The sequence below is a fragment of the Cavia porcellus genome, unplaced genomic scaffold (assembly GCF_034190915.1).
Source record: "Cavia porcellus strain 051 isolate PalLab524CR breed Dunkin Hartley unplaced genomic scaffold, mCavPor4.1 scaffold_6, whole genome shotgun sequence".
NCBI classification, from domain to species: Eukaryota; Metazoa; Chordata; class Mammalia; order Rodentia; family Caviidae; genus Cavia; species Cavia porcellus.
The window spans coordinates 2,160,097-2,178,815 of NW_026947489.1; the positions used below are offsets into that span (position 1 = coordinate 2,160,097).

Consider the following 18,719-nt stretch of genomic DNA (forward strand, 5'->3'; position numbering starts at 1 on the left):
TTTTTCAGAGATTTTTACTGTCTGATGCTGGACACTGAAGGTGTAAGGAGTTGTCCCTTATGTTCGATCCAGACGCTGAACAGATTTTTATGCCATTTATGTTGTTTTCTGATTTTTCACTTATTCCAAGTACTCTTAGATTAGTCTTTTCTGTGCCTTCTAGTAGTTGTTGGATCCATTTTTCATGTTCCCTTGTTGCTTTTCAGGTGTCTGAGTAGCTGGTCTTCGAAACTGTCATCTCCTAGTTCTCAGATTCTGTCCTCACTCTGCGGCTGTCCTTGGGTTCAGTATAACTTTTATTACTCCCTGGAATTTCTGGTTGAAACCCTGTCATGGGCTCTGAGTCTTTGGCAAACTGGCCATTCATTTTATTTAGCTCAGCTAGCTTTTTAGTAGTGTTGTCTGAAAGTTCCTGCATCTTTTTAATGTTCGCTCCTGTTACCTGTTCAGTTACATCGTTCCTGACCCTGCCGAGCGAATAGTTCTTGGATCTGATTTCTGCTCTCCTCCCTTAGCCTTCTAAATAATCTTGTATGCAGCTTATTCTCCCCGATCCCCCCTGGGATGGCTTCACTCGAGTTGACAGTTTTGGGAGGCATTTTGGTGCCTTGTCTTTTCATGTTTCATTGTTGTCTTGTGCTGAGGTTGTTGACATCTTGTAATGTAAAGAAACATCTGCTGCGAGAGGGATACGTGGATGTCTTTGATCACTGGGTTTCACTCAGTGATCACAGTATCTTTCTGTGTTTGGAATCTGTTCTGACTCCATTAAGAAGCATGGTCTCCCAGCTGTCGGTGCCTTGGCTGTGTTAGTCAGTGTTGTAGTCAGTGTGGTTGCAAGGAGAACAATTATATAGGGGACACAGAATTTGTAATATTGTTTTATGATGGTCACCCAGAGTAAAACACAAGAAAGTGCAGGAAATCTGTCCACAACACTAAAGACCCAGAATGATCAGCCAAGGGCCTGGATCCCACAGCAGTGTCCTGCATGAGTCCAGATGAAGGCCTAGAGCCCACGACAGTTCCTCCCAAGAGTCCAGCTGCAGGTCTAGAGCCCATGAGAAGGACTCATGCCAGTCTCTTTTACGGATCCGCACTGGGAAGGTCCAAAGGTCAGCGGTGGAAGCTAGAAAGTCTGTGCCAACGGGGTGAAGGAGCTGTGCTGGTAGGTTGAGGATTCTATGTTGGCACTGTGAAGTCGCACTCACAGCAAAGACCAGGGCTGCCCTGAAAAGCACCACAGCTGTCCTCAGTGACACGGAGGTCCTGAGCTCCTCTGGTGATAAGAACAGTTGAGTACGTGCCAGAAAGCCAGCTTGATGAGTTTGTCCTGGAGATTAAATAGCACGTGTCTTCCCCTCTGGAGCCAGGAAGCAATGCTCAGTGTAGGAGCAGAGCTCCCCCAAAGTGAACCACAGCCACTCACCATCAAGGTCCCGAGCTCGTCTGATGATAATGGTCGAACTCACACTGGGGAAGCCAGTCATGGCTCCAAACAGCAACACTTAGAGAATCCCACAATGTCTTGCTTCTCCTTCTCCACATATTTATTTATGCTGACAACTTTCCCCAGGTGGAGCGTCTACAGTCAGCACCATGGTGATTGAATTCTGCTGGTGTTAAGGTGACTACCAGTTTGTAACCCATAACAGTGTTTTACCTTTTTGCTGTTCTGTTATCAAGTGGTCTTTGGCTGGTTGCCATGCATAATGACTCTGCTCTGGATGTTGCTAGAGATTTTTCAAGCCACAACCTGAGCTTAGATGTAACCGAGTTACTGTAGAGCAATTTGATTCTTTTGTTCTTGGTTTTAGACTTGTTAGGTGAATCCAGAACTAGAAACTGTTGCCTACGACTGAGGCAAGATCTTTTTGAGTAACCCTGTATTTCTGTGCAAATTCTGAGGCCCTCTAGTCGGGTGCTGATGTGGGCTTTGTGTGTTTGCTAGGTGCTGTGCCTTGAATCTTTTGAGGCAGCAGTTCTTTTTGGCTTTGGACAGCTTCTTCTCACTGACATTCTCATCTGAGTCTTTGGGGAGCGTGAGCAGGAACACTTGTACCTTTGCGGGGCTCCCTCTGGACAGCCTTTTTCTCCCTGGTCCTGGCTGTTGGCCTGTAGCCATATTGACCTTCTCTGCTTGGAGAGCTCTAGGCTTTTCATGCTCTTTTCCCCTGCTGAGGTCTGGCAGCTCTCAGGCCGGCATGCTGGGGATATGTTTAGACTGTTGGGGGCAAACATCTTTCTTTGTTTTGATGTTTTTTTTTGTGTGTGTGGGGGCTTATCAAGTAAATACAGATAATTATTGTACCATTTTCACAGCTTATCTGTATATAACATAAACTTTCATAAATGTATTTTTAAAAAATGTTCTTTTTTGTAGTTTTCAGTGAACTTTTGCTGAATGCAGCTTCCTTACAAAAGTATTGAGAATTTGTTTTTAACTCTTGAAGGATTATCACTAAGCCTATATATACTCTATGAAATAGCAGATTGCAGGCTGAAGTGTGCTTTGGAGCTCACCTGAAAGACCAGGCTGTGTAGAAACAGACCTAATAAACAGATGTTTATTTATCTACTTTTAGGTGTGCCTTCAGATGCTGATTCTTCTGCTACCAGTAATAAAACAAGTGGTGCAAATAGCTCTAAGCCAAATCGTCCTTCTCTTGCAAAGATCCTTCTGTCGTTGGATGGTAGCCTGGCCAAACAGCAGGCCTTATCACACATTCTTACAGCACTGCAAATCATGTATGCCAGGTAGGCACGTGCTGACCTTGGAAGCTCTGCAGGAGCACCAGCGTTGAGCTTTGTAATACTTGGGGAACTGGATGTTTTAAACAGTATTGTGTTACTGTGTTTGAGTGCTGTGCGTTGCAAGCCACATATCCTTTGATGGTGATCTTTGTGCTTGTCTTAATGAATATTGAAATAGGAATCAGAAAACAAGTCAAGTTATCATTTTTCTTTTTGGTCAATACTTATTATTTGAGGAGTAAAAATTCATTGATACTAATTTACAGTGACGTAGACTCTTTCCTCGCGTAAGGCAGAGTGATGATACTTCTGTCTTTGCAGTGTTTTGCTGTCATCTTTGGTCAGCCTGTGTTAGTCAGCTTTCTGTGCCTGTAACAGCACACCGAACCTGGTTAGCCGTAGGAAGGGAAGATTTCTTTTGGTTCCCGCCCATGATTACTCTGGCCATGTGGTGAGGCAGCATATCACGGTGGTGGAGCACGTGGCAGAGCAGAGCTGCTCCCTTCATCGCCAGGAATGAAGAGAGAAGGAAGAAAGGATCAAGCTCCCAGTATAAAAGACTACTTTAGGCAGGGTTGGACCCTTCACAGCAGTGCCACCCAGAGGACTAAGCCTGAAGCACGTGGCCATGGCGGGCATCGCAGATCCAGACTGGTGCACAGCCCTATGGGCTGCTCTCTGTGAGAGTGCTGTGAGTGTAGACCTGGCAGATGCATGTACATGCAGACGTCTGCTTTGGAACAGAACCCCGGTCAGTCACCAAGAAGGACTTAGTCCTTGCTGCCTAGCATGTGACTGACTTTTAGTAAACACAGAGTTAACTGATACTTAATTCCAACAGCAGCCCACAAGAGTTCCTTAGGGTGAGCCATAGGCTCATTCTGGTTTGGTTAATATGTTACGCAGTCTCACCTGTTATTCCCATGATCACTGAAATACAGCTCAGAAATAGAGATACCTTCTGGGATATATGTTATGTTCATGTTGGTATAGTTGCACAACTTAAGTTGTGTAGCTGCACAAGATAAGCTGCCTATGAAGTTAGTGGGCATGTAATCCTATGAGATCACTGTCATATGCAATCTGTCTTTGAGCAAAGTGTCTTTTTGTGGTGCATGACTGTAAGAAAGATCTGGAGTAAACACTTGAGCTTCTAGACAGTGGGTAGCTGACAGTGATGCCCAGTATTTTTGCGAAGCTCTTTTTTACCACACATCCTATTGAAATGGGGACGTACTTTCATGCGTGTTCATTCCAGCTTAATGCCTTCTGCCTTACTGTGGTGAAAGGGCAGCTCACTATGTGCCTGGCTTCTGTCCCCTCAGAGATGCAGTGGTTGGGGCCCTGATGCCGGCAGGCATGATTGCCCCTGTGGAGTGCCCCTCGTTCTCCTCGTCAGCACCGCCTTCTGACGCCTCTGCTGTGACCAGTCCCATGAATGCAGAGGACTGCATACTGGCTATTGATCTCGAAGACAGGCTGAGTCCCAGTCCCTGGCAAGAGAAGAGAGAGGTAAGAGTGAGTCCTAAAGCAGTACGTATTAAATCAGAGGGGGAAAAGTAGCTTTTTTGTATCTGTGAAGAGCTCAATCACTTTGTCACTTAAGTTAGGCTGTTTTGCACCCCTTTCTTAGATTTTGTTTTTGAACTATAAAAATATACTAGTAAAAAGGGCTTTTCTAGTATTGAAATACAGATAGATTTATTCTTTTAAAAGCTAGTCAATGCAATTTTGAAACCTTTTAGGTCTAAAAAGTCAGAAATGTTATAACTTGTTTTGGGGAAAGACCCGATTCCAAGAGATACAAGCTCATTTGATCTGATTCAAGTGAGCGGCTATGATATTAGTAGTTTTCCTGGAAATACAGTTGTGCTTGAATTCTGTCAGGCTACCTCAGGTCCATTGTGGGTATCAGTGGACATGTTGTGTAAGCACTGTGTATTCTGTAAATCTGGGGCATTTCAGACAGCCCCAGATGAAATGAAAGCATCCTGAACTTTTATGGGGAATGTGTCCTATTGTTAAGCTTTTCCACTCTCCTGGTGACTCTCCATTAGATCGTGTCCTCCGAGGATGCTGTGACTCCTTCTGCAGTGACACCGTCTGCCCCCTCGGCCTCCTCTCGGCCCTTCATCCCTGTGACAGATGACCCTGGAGCTGCCAGCATCATTGCAGAAACCATGACTAAAACCAAAGAGGTCAGGAGCTGCTCCTCTTTAACTTTTTAATGTGAAGTAATTTTAAATGTACACAGAAGTCATAGGAATTGCATTACCCATAGGACATGGATACTCGAGTGACCGTTAAGCTGGGTTCTCTAGTTTTTGACGTTTCTGAGCAATGCAAGGGAATGCTGGACTCGAGCCCCTGTGTAATTGAATGAGGATATCACAAGGATCCCACATTCCCTTCTAATCTATATACCTGTTTGGATGGTGTTCTTGGTCCCGGCAGTCCCCTTATGGGTTAGCATCCAACACAGGACCGTGTGTTTTATTACCCTTTAATAATGAAGAGTCTTGGGGACAGAGCCTTTACATAGACGATGCAGAATTCTGCCCTGTACCTTTGCTGCATTTCCGCTTATGTGACTCTTATCCTTGGTAGAGTGTTGGCTTCTTCCCTGGAAGTTAATGTGGACTTATGTATGTAAGTACAGTAAGCCCCGCCTGAGGAGTGAGTTCCATCCCAGGGTAATATTCACAAGTCTGACATAATGAGTCTTACACACCTTTGATTCAGATACACAGTGTAAAGCAGAAAAAAACAAACGCAACATCTGTTCCTCTCTATGAAAGTTCACAACTCAAATGTTCGTAAGTTGGGGACTTACTGTGTTTATGAGGAGATACTATGAGACCATGTAAACGTCCTGTTCCTCCTCATACTTTTCACTCATCAGTATTTAGAATCTAATTATGATTTGCCTAATCCAGTCATTTTTCAGTAATAGTCATTTCTTAGGGAGTTTAATTGTTGGCATTTGTCTGTAAGGGAGACTGTGTCTTGACTATGTATCGTCCACCTACTTACATACTATATTGATGTACATTCATGAATTCCTACTTATTCAACTGGTGAAATTTGTTTCTCTCATCACTTGACACCCATATTATCTCACAGTTGCCATTACACCCACTGTGGGCTAGTTCCTTAGACTTTCTGAGACTTCCTCAGAATTCTTAGAGCATTGACTCATTTGCTGGCATAACAGTGTATTCTAATCTTCCCTGCCCTGCTCTGGAATCAGCGATTTCCCCAAGGAAACCTAGTTCCATTTAGTGGTTTGTAGAATTTGGAAACAAAGACAGTCACTTGGTAATTGATTGTTGCCTGACATCTTTGGTTGGCTCCTCTCAGCAGATGGATGTACACTTCTGTGAACGTTTCTTTCTTTCTGTATCTTGCCTATGTAATAAAACCATGAAGAGTTTAAACCGGCACTTGCAATTCCAGTCTGACACCACAGTTTATTCTTACCTCCCTTCTGTTTTCCTGGGTGTGTAACCCTCTTACATGTCATGGATGTCATTTATTGCTGTTTGCTTGGGTTTTGGATCTAAATTTATAAGGGCTGCTGAGCTGCAGTTTCTTTGTTGTCTTTATCTGATTTGGTTTGGGTATTAGGATAATACCACATTCATGGATTGAGTTGGGTAGTGTTCAGTGAAGGATTGGTGTTAATTCTTATTTAATACCTGGTGGAATGTGTTCTGTCTCTCTGAGCATTTCCTTGGTTTCTGGCACAAAATTCCAGGGTCAACTAGACGTTTTATGCTCTAGTTTAGGAATCAGATGCTCTCCAAAAAAAAAAAAAAAAGTTTTGGCTTTGTTGTTGTTGTTGTTGTTGTTGATATTGGCAAGTGGTATTTAGAAGCTGAGATTTAGGATCTTCATGTACTCTTTGCTGTTGGGTGCTAGAACTAGGGAGTGTGTGTGTGTGTGTGTGTGTGTGTGTTGACCATCACCACTTTACATCAGCATGGTTGATTCTAAACCAACTAGTGTTCACTGTAGTTTTCACCATTTCTGTATTTACAACTCTCTTCTCGCAAGTTGGAAAATTAGGCTTCTGTCAGTTACAAACTGTTGAGTTACAATTCAGTCCCAGTCTGCCATCTTGGCTGCTACCTACCCCATAGGCACCCTTCTCTCTGGTATAGAGGCCATTACTCAGAGCCAGCCTGCCCTTTCTGGGGACTACCTTTTCACCCCCCCCGACCTGCAGCTCGCCCACCCCTGTTCCTTCCACTGAGACCCTGACACGTTCCTCCCTTGGCTTGCCACCCCTTCGCAGCTCCACAGCAGGCCCCTTTCACATTCTCTCACTTTTCCCCTTGCCGGTCTGTTGCCTGTTGAGGACAAACATGCTTTACTTTTTACTGTTTTTGGAGCCCTGATTTATTGCACTGGTACTGATGGTAGAAAATACGTCCTGTGGAAATTATTCATAATCATGGGTAGTAATAAGAAAACCACTATAAATGTATGTCTCTGGAATCAATTTCTGATTTCTGGACATCTCCTGGAATGAGGATTTAATGCAGAAATTATTATGAAGAATTAGAATTTATGCTTTTAAGTAGAAGGATGATAAGATTTCTTTCTTACACATTTGTGAGAGAAGATACAGGTATCTAAGTTATATCCTAAGTTCTTATCATTTCCATTTTGGTTTCATTCATCAGTTGTGGCAGAGTAACTTTTGTGGTAGTATTGGGCTATAATCCATGTTCAGAGGGCACCAGTCTCTCTAGTCTGTTTCCTTGGTGTTTTTTTTTTTTTTTTTTAAATATCACCATAAAAAAGATCAAGTAGCGCATTCATCTCAGCACTGAATATACTGTATGTAATTGACACATCTCACCGATGCCTTTGCGTTCTTCAGTGGGTCATTCTCTAGAGCATTGCTGCTTCTCATGGGTTTCACTTGCCAGCTAGCTCCATGGATCTCCAGTCAGAGGTCTGCTCTTCAAAGGGAGAACTTGTCCCAGCTCAGAGAGATTGGTTCTGAGGGATAGCAGATGGGTCACATTCTCGTTAGGATTCCTGTGTGGGGCTGTGCTTTCCTTGTTCAGTTTTGTTTCTGGAATGAGTTAAACTGGATTTGCTGAGATCTGGGAAGCAGAAGAGGCACTTCTGGCTCTTATTCTTTCTCTGGTGAACCTGTCTCTGCCTGGGAAATGGAAAAGGTTGGTGGCCATCCCTGTTCTGCAGTGTCGCAGCGGTTCCCACCCCAAAGCCAGAAACTGTGGGCTTCCTGGCTCTGAAGGCTGGCTCACCTTTCCGCTTCTCATGGCTCCAGTCCTGAGGCGTCCAGGAGACTGTTGTGTGTTGAAGAAGCCAGGCAGGGATGGTTACTCTCAGTGAGGTGCTGCATAGTGTGGGACCTAGGGCTGGGCATGCAGTAACTAAGTGGGCTCCTCTCCTCTCCTCTAAAGAATAAAAGATGAATTGTCAGAAGTATGAGCTGGACATGGTGGCACATGCCTGTCATCCCAGCACTTGGGAGCCTGAGGCATGAGGATCTTTTGTTGTAAGTTTGAGATCAGCCTGTGCTACAAAGTGAGCTCAAGGCCAGCCTGAAATGCATAGTGAGACCCTGTCTCAAAAAGACACCTCCCCCCCCCCCCCAAAATGGTGTATTTTAGCTGATGCAGTCAGAATGGGAAGTAAAATAGTAAAAAAAGAAAGACTTATTTTATGTATTACCTTTTTGACAGAACTCGAGGAGCAAGGGATTAAGGATAATATGTTATTTCCAAATGAGTCACTTTAAGTAATATTCTGGAAAGAATTATGGAGAGAATCTAGACAAAGTATGTAAAGTTACACCATCAAATTTAGTAGATAGAAAATTCTCAAGCATATCTAATGGGAAAGGGTTACATTTCATGTAATGTTTATGATATATTTGGTTAGAATAGTAAACTGTTACTTCTTTATAGTTTAAAGGCATTTGTCTTTGACACGCTATTGGTAACTTGTGAAACAGTTAATTGATCTAGAAAGCATAGTACACTGATACTAATAGTTCCTTCCAAATCTGTGTTTTTGTTTTTTTTTTTTTTTTTTTTTTTGTCTTTTTCCTTTTTATCGGTACCGGGGATTGAACTCACGACTGCCTGCTTCCAAGGCAGGCGCTTATGCCGCCGAGCTAAATCCCCAGCCCCCCAAATGTGTGTTTGAACACTGAAAAGTTTGAGAACTGAATGCATTTGTCACAGAAGAAATAACATAAAAGTAATAATTGGCACTGAGGTCCCAGAGTTACATTTATAAATTCATTTTCCAGGGCTTTAACAAATTTCACAGTGATTTTGTTTCTTTAACTCTTCTGTGGTTCTTCTAATTTTCCTCTTAGCTCTACTGCTGGTATCACTAACTCTTTGGAGCCATGGTTACACAATTTTATACAAGCAAAGAACACACACACAAAAACAGAATGATGAATGCTTTAATGCACTAACACACACACTCTTTGTTGTCTGAGCCAGAACAGTTCTGATACTGAAGTGTCACTTCTTTGTGTCTGTAGCCACATGTGACTTGTGATTTATTCTCAGGCAGTATTTTTTAGTCTATTTGAGATAGGATCTTGCTGGGCAGTTCAGGCTGGTCTTGAGTTCACTTTGTAGCCCAGCCTGGCCGCGAACTCTCAGCGATCTTTCCTTCTTCAGCCTCCCAAATGCTGGGATTACAGGCACGTACTACCACGCCAGGCTTTGGTGTAAGATTTTTGGTTTGATTAATGAGCAACATTGCAAATACAGAGCGGATTTTTTTTTTTAAATTTTATTTAAGGAGAAAAGAAAAAAAAAAACAGTGAAAGGGTACAAGTTATACAGATTTACAGAAAAAAAAATGAACAGTAGGAAATCACTAGTTAATGGATTACATATTGCCATCTTAGAAATAATTGTTCAAGTCACAAAATTAAAGCTTGTAGAGTGGACATTCCAACAATGATACTGCAAACAGTTCTGTTCAATGATCCAGTAAAACTCTGTGATATCATTTTCTATCTTATACACTTAAATATACATGCAGTTATATAGTTTAGAGCACTTTCTTTTCCTCTCTTTTGTACAATGACTTTTACACATTTTGGGTTTCATTGCTTCCACGGTTCTTATTGCTTTTTTGGAAGAGAGTAAAACCAAATGTGACATAACAGAACAGAATCGGTCAAGTCGAAAGGGTGGACATAATAGATAATGTAAAAACATAATACAAGGTGGTCAACAATGGTTACCATAATGCCTCCCGCTATCTCTAATAGAATTGCCTATATCATTAGTTATAATACAATTGAACAAAACAGTAAAGAACAAAACTGACAAAGCCAAAACATTGGAGACATTGTAGGTCTTCAAAAGTAGATAAAAGTCAACGAGAATGGGCGTTATCATGAATCTCATTATCTTCACAGCTGATGCCTAAACTTTCGAACCTGATACTATCCAGCAAAACAGAATAGGGGAACATCAGTCAAAAACAAGATGGTGAGAGTAATACATGGCTTCAAATCGAGATAATAGAAAGTCAAAGTGGGTTACTATAATATATCCTGCTATTTTTTTTCACATTTCACTGTTCAGGTAGTAGAAAATTCAGGCTTGGAATCATTTGACAACTGAGGTGTCACTGTACTTCACCTGGAGCAGATATTAAAGGCCTGACATTGCTTAATTGACCTGTTTTTCATACTCCTTTGTCACTGGTGGTTATGTATTCTCTGAGTTCAGGGGTAAGTCAACAGCTTATTCCTCATTTTCATTATTGCATATCATTAATATAGGATGTTGAAAGCCAAAATAAAGCATCAGGTCCGGAACCACAGTCCTTGGATGAGTTCACCAGTCTGCTGATCGTGGATGACACCCGTGTGGTCGTGGATCTGCTCAAGTTGTCCGTGTGCAGCCGGGCTGGGGATAGGGGCAGGGAGGTGCTTTCGGCTGTGCTGTCTGGCATGGGCACTGCCTACCCACAGGTGAGCGGTGGGAAGCCTGGCCCGGGCCACCTCCTCCATCTCCTTGCTCCGTGGTGGGGGGTCTCCTCTGCAAGGTGCACACCACTCTTCATGCATGATTTTATGCTGGAGTTGTACTAAAGCATTCCTTTAGAACAAAATGGTCTGGACTAGAAGTGAGCTTGATAGTAAAGTTCTTGCCTGGTATGCTTGCGGCCCTGGGTTGGAGCCATAGCACTGCAAAAAAGGAAAGAACAGAACAACAACAACAAAAATTAACACATCTTTTACTCATTTTACTGATTAGTGAAGTTCCTGAAGTAAGTCCCTTTTCTATCGTATGCTTTGCAGTTTTACCCAGGTTTGTCCTTTGAGATTATTTTGATATTTTTTTGCCAGGTAGGAATTCCAACTTTGTGTAGTCATATCTGCTGGATTTTTTAGGTTGGTCCCCCCCCCCCCCCCGCCCCATTTATTACCTCTAGGTTTTATATTATGCTGAAAAGATGCTTAGTTACTTTGCTTTAAGGAAATTTTCCCAAGTTCTCTAATCACATTTATGATGTCATTTATTTTGTTTACATGTTTTAGCCATTTGGGAACTATCTTGATGTAACCAATAAGGTATTGATAATAATTTATTTTTTCATTAATGGTAAGCTAGTTGCCATAATGTTATTTATGTAATAACTCATCTTTTCACCAGTGAACTGAAAACTACTTTTACTCTGAATACCTGTATATGTTTGGTTTTGTTTACAGACTCTCCACTGAAATAACTCTTTGGTCTAATGTCACAGTGGTTGAGCTATTTCCTGTTATTTTGTGTTTGGTAGCATAGTGTTCAGTAGAAGTTTCTGTTACTGTGGAAATGTACTGTGGACACCAGGCCTGTGGTGCTGCTGAGCCCTCAGAATGTGGCTAGTATGCTGAGGAATTAAAGTTTTCATTTAATTAATTTGAATCTGTGTAGATGTGTAAGGCTGATGGCTGTTGACTGGCAGTCCAGGTTCCAGTCAGAGTCACCCAGCAGTGTGTCTTAGCAGTAGGATGGATCAGCCCTGGAATCCGTGGCTTCCCTGAGAATTCGGGTTCATCAGCAGCTGGGTGCAGCCTTTCCGGACTGCACGTGCCAGCCCCGGCGGTGGTGTCTGTGGTGCAGGCACTTTCCCCGTGTTGGTCTGGGCCTCGCATCACTATCCCGAGCGGTCCTGTGCCTCACCATTGTTGAATGGTCCTAAAAACGCAGTGAACATTTTAGGGGCTTATTCTGACGCTGGTACTCAGAAAGAGTTGAAAAGTTGAGAGTTCCCTTCTTGCCTATAGCCCTGTATGACAGTGATGGTAGCTGTGGCTGTAACTGATCGAAAAGGCTGTTACTAAAATGAGGAAAAACAGACTGAAAAGGTAGTTTATCCTGAAAAGTGTAGAATGGGCAGTAGAGAGGGGAGAGGCTTTGCTTTTTGAGTTGAGACTTTTGGGATTAATTGGTGATGATGATGATGATGATGATGATGATGCATTCTTGTTTGTTTTTTTAAAAGAATAGCTACGTAATTTAGCAGTGTTAGCTGCTTCAGGGGTATGAGCCCCATGGGATTTTAGCACTCAGCGAGGACACTGGAGGAAGGCGCTCCCCCTTGGTGTCCTGGGTGGGAGAAACTCCCCGGGCCGGGCTCGTTTGTTCGGCCCTTTGGGCTGCTCTGCCCGCCACGGTGGGCCCTGTGCCTCAGCTGTTCCTGGATCCTGCCCCTACTTTCCGGCTGCTGATCCCTGCTAGGCTCTTGGTCATTTTTACCAGCTTTCTCCTCCTTCCTTGATGTTCTTGAGGCAGGTTTTCCTCACTTGAAAGTAAACTTAGGTATAGAAAGAGACTTGCCATCACTGGTGTCTTTTCCGGTTGACCCGAGCTGTGTCATAGGTGAGGCATCTTCCAGCCGCCTGTACACAGATCATCTCGGAGCCTTGTGTCAGCTCTGCATTGTCTCGATGCTATGGGTGACAAAATTAAGTCTCAAACTCTAAGTCCTCCACTCTGCCACTGTGAGCCTGGGAAAGAACCCAGGTCAGGATGAAAAGGATGTCGTCCAGGTGACCAGGGCAGAGCCAGTCATTCTGTCCTTCCTCTCCAGGTGGCAGATATGTTGTTGGAACTGTGTGTCACTGAGCTGGAGGATGTAGCCACAGACTCGCAGAGCGGCCGTCTTTCCTCACAGCCCGTGGTGGTGGAGAGTAGCCACCCCTACACGGACGACACTTCCACCAGTGGCACGGTGAAGATACCAGGTACTTGAGCCAGGCCTTGGGAGGGGCTGCAGACTTCACTCCTGGGGTTTGGTCCCACTCTGCAGTTCTTTCTGCTTTACAGGAAGTACGCAGTAGAAGTCTTTTAGCCTATCTTCCCTCCCTTTCTAAAATACTCCTTTTCCAAAACAAAACACAATAAGTAAGCTGCGGAGTGGTGATGGACCACCACTGAGGCGCGCTTCAGGGCAGCTGCTGTTATCCAAGTGTGCCTCGTTCTCCTCTTCTTCCCCTCTCCCTCCCTTCTCTCCCCCCTTCTCTCCCCTTGCCACCTCCTCTCCCCCTCTCTGCCTCCCAGTCCCGCCCCCCCTGTTTTCTTTTCTTCTTTTTGGTCTCTCTTCTCCCCCTCCTCCTTCCACTCCCACCTGTCCCTCTCCCCGCTCCCCCTGTCCCCCTTCTCCAACCTAGCAGCCTTCTTAGCTGGGTCTGCATGGCCTGCCTGGTTCAGAGGCCGGTGTTCCACCCTCTGCTGATTGTGGGCGGCCTTGGGAAGCACCAAGTGTCTGTGCCCTTTCTTGGGGGTGTCAGCAGCAGCTGGTGCTCTGTCCTGAGACCACTGGTACACTGGGGTTGGGAAGTAGCACTGTTCTAAGTGAACCATTTCTTTCTTATCAGCACTAATACTTTAGCGAGGGACGTTCCCCTTCGTCCTTTAGCGGGCTTCCTGGAGCAGTGGCTGCGTGTCTGAGGAAATGAGTACAAAGCTTGGTGCCCACCATGTCGTCCCCCGACCCCCTGTAGTTTTTAAGGGAATGAATCACTTCTCTATTACTTGTCTCCCAAGGTGAGCTGTTAGTTGTTTGCCTGCTTTTTGTTTTTTTCAAATGTATTTATTTTACAGTTTTACAGTGCTGGGAACTAAACCTAGCACCTTCACACTGAGCCACATTCCCAGCCCTTTTAAAATTTAACAATTTTTGTTTATTTGTTTTATGAGACAGTGTCTTGCTATATAGTTCAGGTTGGCCTTGAACTCACTGTATAGCCCAGGGTGACCTCAGATTCATGATGATCCTCCTGCCTCACCCTACCCAGGGCTGGGATTGTAGGTGGAAGTTACCACGACTGGCTTTTTTTTAGTGTGAGACGGGTTCTTGCTAAGTGATTAAGTTGCCCAGGATGGGCCCAGGCTTGCAGTCCTCTGCCTCAGCCTCCCAGAGTGCTGGGGGTTCAGATGTGTGCCACCATGCCCAGCTTGTTTTACTTTATACCGTTGTGAAGTCATGAATTCCAGCGTGTGTGATAGATTGTGATCGTTGTGACTTTCTCCTCATTGAAGCCTATGTTATCCCGTCTCCAGACAGTGGCACCCTCTTCAGTTTGGTTCTGCACATGTTCTGGTGGCCTCTTGCGAGCCTCTGTGCAGTGTAGTATGGCAGATGCCAAATGTTTTTCTTTCAGGACATTTTCTTCAATTACAGCTTCTAGTATTCTGTACACTTAACATAGATCTCTTTTCCAAAGACACTTAGTAATTTTTCATGTGTTGGATGCCTTTTAGATTTAATATTGGGTACTTCCTCCCTCAGCTGCTTTTTATCTTTCTGGCTTGAGAAGATTTCTTCCTTCTCACTTTCTGTCTTAATTATCTCTTGTGCTTATAGGATATTTCTAGTTTGTCTTCATTTTCATTTTTTTTTGTAACCCTCTTTGCTGAGTTTCATTTAATTTTTTTGGTTTTCTTAGATTTATGTTGTTCTTTGCTGTCTTATATCATTTTCTGTTCTTTTCACTTGAGATGACAGATTTTGGAGGGTTTTGTGTACCTTTTTGGCCTGCTTTCGTTGTCTGTAGGATTCTTGGTGTACCTTATTGTACTTTTCTAACTGTACCTTTGTGTTGGTTTTAATATCTTTATCTTTTTTTATCAGAGAAAATTTTATTGGTATATTTGTAGTCCATCATAATTATATTTATCATGGTGAGTTGGTACATGTACATGACATTTCTCGATTCTTTTTTAAGTCCCCTCCCTTCCCTCCCTCCCACTCCCTACGTCTCCGACCCATGTATATATATGCACATGCATGTACACAGCCCTTCACAGTGTCCTCCTCTTTTTTGTAAATTAGTCACTTACTATTTTTACCTTGATCATTTTTATGTGTAGTTTACTTTCTTGAACTTTTAGAATGAGATGAGAAAAGCACTTTTTTTTAAACCATGAACTATTATTCTTTAAGTTATTTCCACCCAGCAATTGCCTTAAGAGAAAAATTATGTGACTTTCTACCTCTTTTCTACTTTTCTTCCTATCTAGTTTGCTAACAAATCCTGTCTTATCTACTTTTAAAATACACTGCAAATGCAGCCATTTCTCACCAACTCCAGGCCACCTGGGCCAGCTCAGCCTTGACTCACCTGGTTATTATACTAGCTAGCATTATGTGATCGTCATCTATTTTCTTTGTGACCCTGGTACTTAGAGACAGTCTCTTAAACCAGTCAGAGCTTGTTGGTCTTTTGTGTGAAGCCCCCAGTACATTCTCATAACTTTAAAATAGGATCTAACACCTTGCTCCATGTCAGACCACTTGCTGGACTTAATCTGATTCTTACTCTGTTAGTGTTACAACTGTTACAGCCTAAAGGAGACACTTACTCCCCAAGATAATGTGGCCCTTCACACCAAGCAGTTCACTAGTTGTCTGGGACACCAGCTGGTGTCCATAATTCAATTCTGACACTACCAGGAGCATCGAAAGGGTGAGGGCCCAGGCCCATAGTTTACCTCTGCTGGGAGCACTGGTCTCCATGTTCCCTACAGTTTCCAGCACGAGTTCCCTTAACCTGCTGTGCTAGTCCTAGCTTTCTACCACTATAACAAAACGCCTTAGATAATTAACACTGAGAAAAGTTTATTTTGGCTCACAGTTGTAGAGGTTCTAGCCCATGGTCAGTTGATCCCTTTGTTTCAGCCCTTGGCAGAGCAAGTTACAGAACAAGCTGCTTACCTCATGTCCAGAAAGCCGAGATGCTGAGGGGCAGAGTCCCGTGTTCCCTTTGGAGCATGTCCCCAGTGACTGGAGGGAGGCCCTCCCTCCCATAAGACTGCCTCTTATAAAGACCGTGCTTCTCTGCAAACCACGTGGTTAACACATGGTTTTCAGGAAGGTGTTAAGACCCCAACAGTAACACTCATCCTCAGGTCTCATGATTTACTGTACGGCCTGGTCTGACATTTGGGGTTGCGGTGTGATCCTTTGCCTAAAGTGGCAGTGCACAAAGTTGGCCAAGAGAAGTGCATTTGACCTTTTCATCTATAGGCACAGCCTTGTGTAGGGCGGAGGAAGGTGCATTTTCAAGTCTTGATTTAAAGCCAGTTTTTCATTAGCTTTTTATTTTATTTATTTTTGAGACAGGGCCTCACTGTGTAGTCCAGGCTGGCCTTCACCACATAGCCCATCCTGGCCTCAAACTTGCACTGATCCTCCTGCGTTAGCTTCCCAAGTGCTGGCATAACAGGTGTGTATCAGCACACCCAGCTTCATTAGCTTTTAAATGTTGCTGTGGTTTGCTTGGCTCACTGTGGCTTTGTTTGCTGCCTGGGAGTGGTCACTGTTTCTGCTCGCTTGTCCTCCAGGTGCAGAAGGCCTCAGGGTGGAGTTTGACCGCCAGTGCTCTACAGAGAGACGCCATGACCCTCTCACAGTCATGGACGGTGTCAACAGGATCGTGTCTGTGCGGTCAGGTGAGGAAGAGTGCTTGGACAGGGCGCAGCCTTGCCCTCCAGAGAGGAAGCTGGCAACATTTTCAGGACAGCCTACTGCTGCTTCAGCCTATGGGAACTTTGAGGAGGGCACAGTAAGCCCTTCAGCTATAAATATGGTTTCATCTTTCTTTCCCTAGTAGTTTTATAAACACAGTCCTCCCATGTTGTATGTGCCCCACCCCCCTGACGGACAGAGCTCCTGAGTGACTGGCATGAAATCAGGCCTTGGTGCACAGTCTTCCTCATCCAGACAGTTGGAGAAAGGGCCGTGGACGTGGCAAGTGCTGCGGCTGGTGGCTGACTTGTCACGCAGCTAGCTAGTTTGTATAGTACTACATTTCATTTTACTTGTTATTTTTGGTTTTTTTGAGACAGGGTCTCACTATGTAGTTCAATTCAGCCTTCAACTCACTTTGTAGCCCAGGGTGGCCTTGAACTCGGTTTTCGTTTTTTGGCTTTAGAGAGCTTTTAAAGGCATTTGGTTTTTATTGGTTGCCTTGAGAACTTGGCTCTCCCTGGGGGTGGGGAGTGCTGGAACAGTTGAGGCATTGTGTGCCGTGTGCTGTCTCTGCTTGCTGTTGCTCCTTGTGGTCAGCTGGCGTTGAGGACCCATCTGTAGGACTATGAGATGCTGCAGGTCTGGGCATTCAGAGTCGTCAGTGCAGGTCATGTGTGTGTATGGCTTTTTGGACCTCTTTATTCTTCAGCTGGAGAAGGGGTGGCAGACTTTGCCCTGTGAGGGAAAGGCCGGGGGGTAAACATGGGAGACCCTGTGGGCCGTGTATGGTCTTAACTGTTGCTGCTCACACAGACTGTGTGTCTGCCAGTGGGTGTGGCTATGTCCCAAGAGAACTTTGTGCATGAGCCATTACTGACACATCTGATTGAAAGCTTTGCATGCTGTGACACTGTCACATAGACATTGGTTTTCCTGACACCTTGACAGGGGTCTCTTGGCATAGTTCTCAGTTGTCAAATGTGACAGATCTCTCTGTCTACAGCACAAAGACTGTTCTCAGGGTTCTTCAGAGCATTCTGCAGCACACAGTTGGCCAGGGCCTCTCTACCTCTGGGAAGCTGTCCTACACAGCTCTCCTCTGAGGCACTCCTGGCCTCTGCTTTGGGCAGTCTGGTCCGCTCCTCCGTTGAGGGTGGCCTCTCCCTGTCTGTGCTGGATGGTACACATGGATGCTTTGGAGCCGTGGGGCTCCTTCTCGCATTGCCTGACTACCTGCCATCATGTGAGACCTTCCCTGGGGAAGCACGCCCATGGTCTTGACCAGGAATCTGCTGCATCCTGGGTTGTGTGTATGTGATCATCTCCCCTTGTGGTGATGGCTCTGTCAAGCAGAGCTGTGCCTGCCCACCTTGCGGTTCACTGGTGTTAATTCTGGGGCAGAATAAGCATCTGTGGAGGGGAGGAGCACGTTAAAATGCTATTGAGCAGAACACCACTCTCCAGGTTGGTGTCCCTGCGAACCTGAGGAGAGCTGCCCTTGCTTGGAAGAGACCACTGATTTTCTGACCAGTCATCCTCAGACAGTTTTGCTTTGTACTTAATTTCTTTTTTAAATTAAATTTTTAAAAAAAATTTTGTCTTTTTGAGACAGAATTTTGCTGTGCAGTTCAGGCTGGCCTTGAATGTAGTTTGTAGCCCAGACTGGCCGTATACTTGGAGCAGTCCTCTTGCCTTGGCCCCTGAGTATTGGCATTATAGGTGTGCACCACGACACCTGGCCATCGCCTTGTATTTGAGAGGTCTGTATGAATTGGATGACGGAGTGAACCTACCCCTGGGAATGCTTGTCTCCACCAGGCAGAGAGTGGTCCGACTGGTCCAGTGAGCTTCGGATTCCCGGGGATGAGCTCAAGTGGAAATTCATCAGTGATGGGTCTGTGAATGGCTGGGGCTGGCGCTTCACAGTCTATCCCATCATGCCTGCTGCAGGTAAGGGAGGACGGTAGCTGAGACCGTGT

The 18,719-nt window shown here is 44.5% G+C and overlaps 1 protein-coding gene across 4 annotated transcripts in view; it reads left to right on the forward strand.

Annotated features, from left to right (window-relative positions):
* The window catches only part of Herc2 (HECT and RLD domain containing E3 ubiquitin protein ligase 2), a 177,980-nt gene that overhangs the window by 121,775 nt on the left and 37,486 nt on the right, over window positions 1–18,719 (forward strand). For 3 of the 4 annotated variants that reach the window (XM_063249811.1, XM_063249812.1, XM_063249814.1), the window contains 7 exons: window positions 2,586–2,757; window positions 4,080–4,266; window positions 4,812–4,952; window positions 10,556–10,747; window positions 12,859–13,012; window positions 16,614–16,721; window positions 18,559–18,690. In XM_063249811.1, the coding sequence (XP_063105881.1) occupies window positions 2,586–2,757; window positions 4,080–4,266; window positions 4,812–4,952; window positions 10,556–10,747; window positions 12,859–13,012; window positions 16,614–16,721; window positions 18,559–18,690 (1,086 nt within the window). The remainder of the gene's footprint in view (window positions 1–2,585; window positions 2,758–4,079; window positions 4,267–4,811; window positions 4,953–10,555; window positions 10,748–12,858; window positions 13,013–16,613; window positions 16,722–18,558; window positions 18,691–18,719) is intronic. The other variant, XM_063249813.1, reaches the window with a different exon arrangement.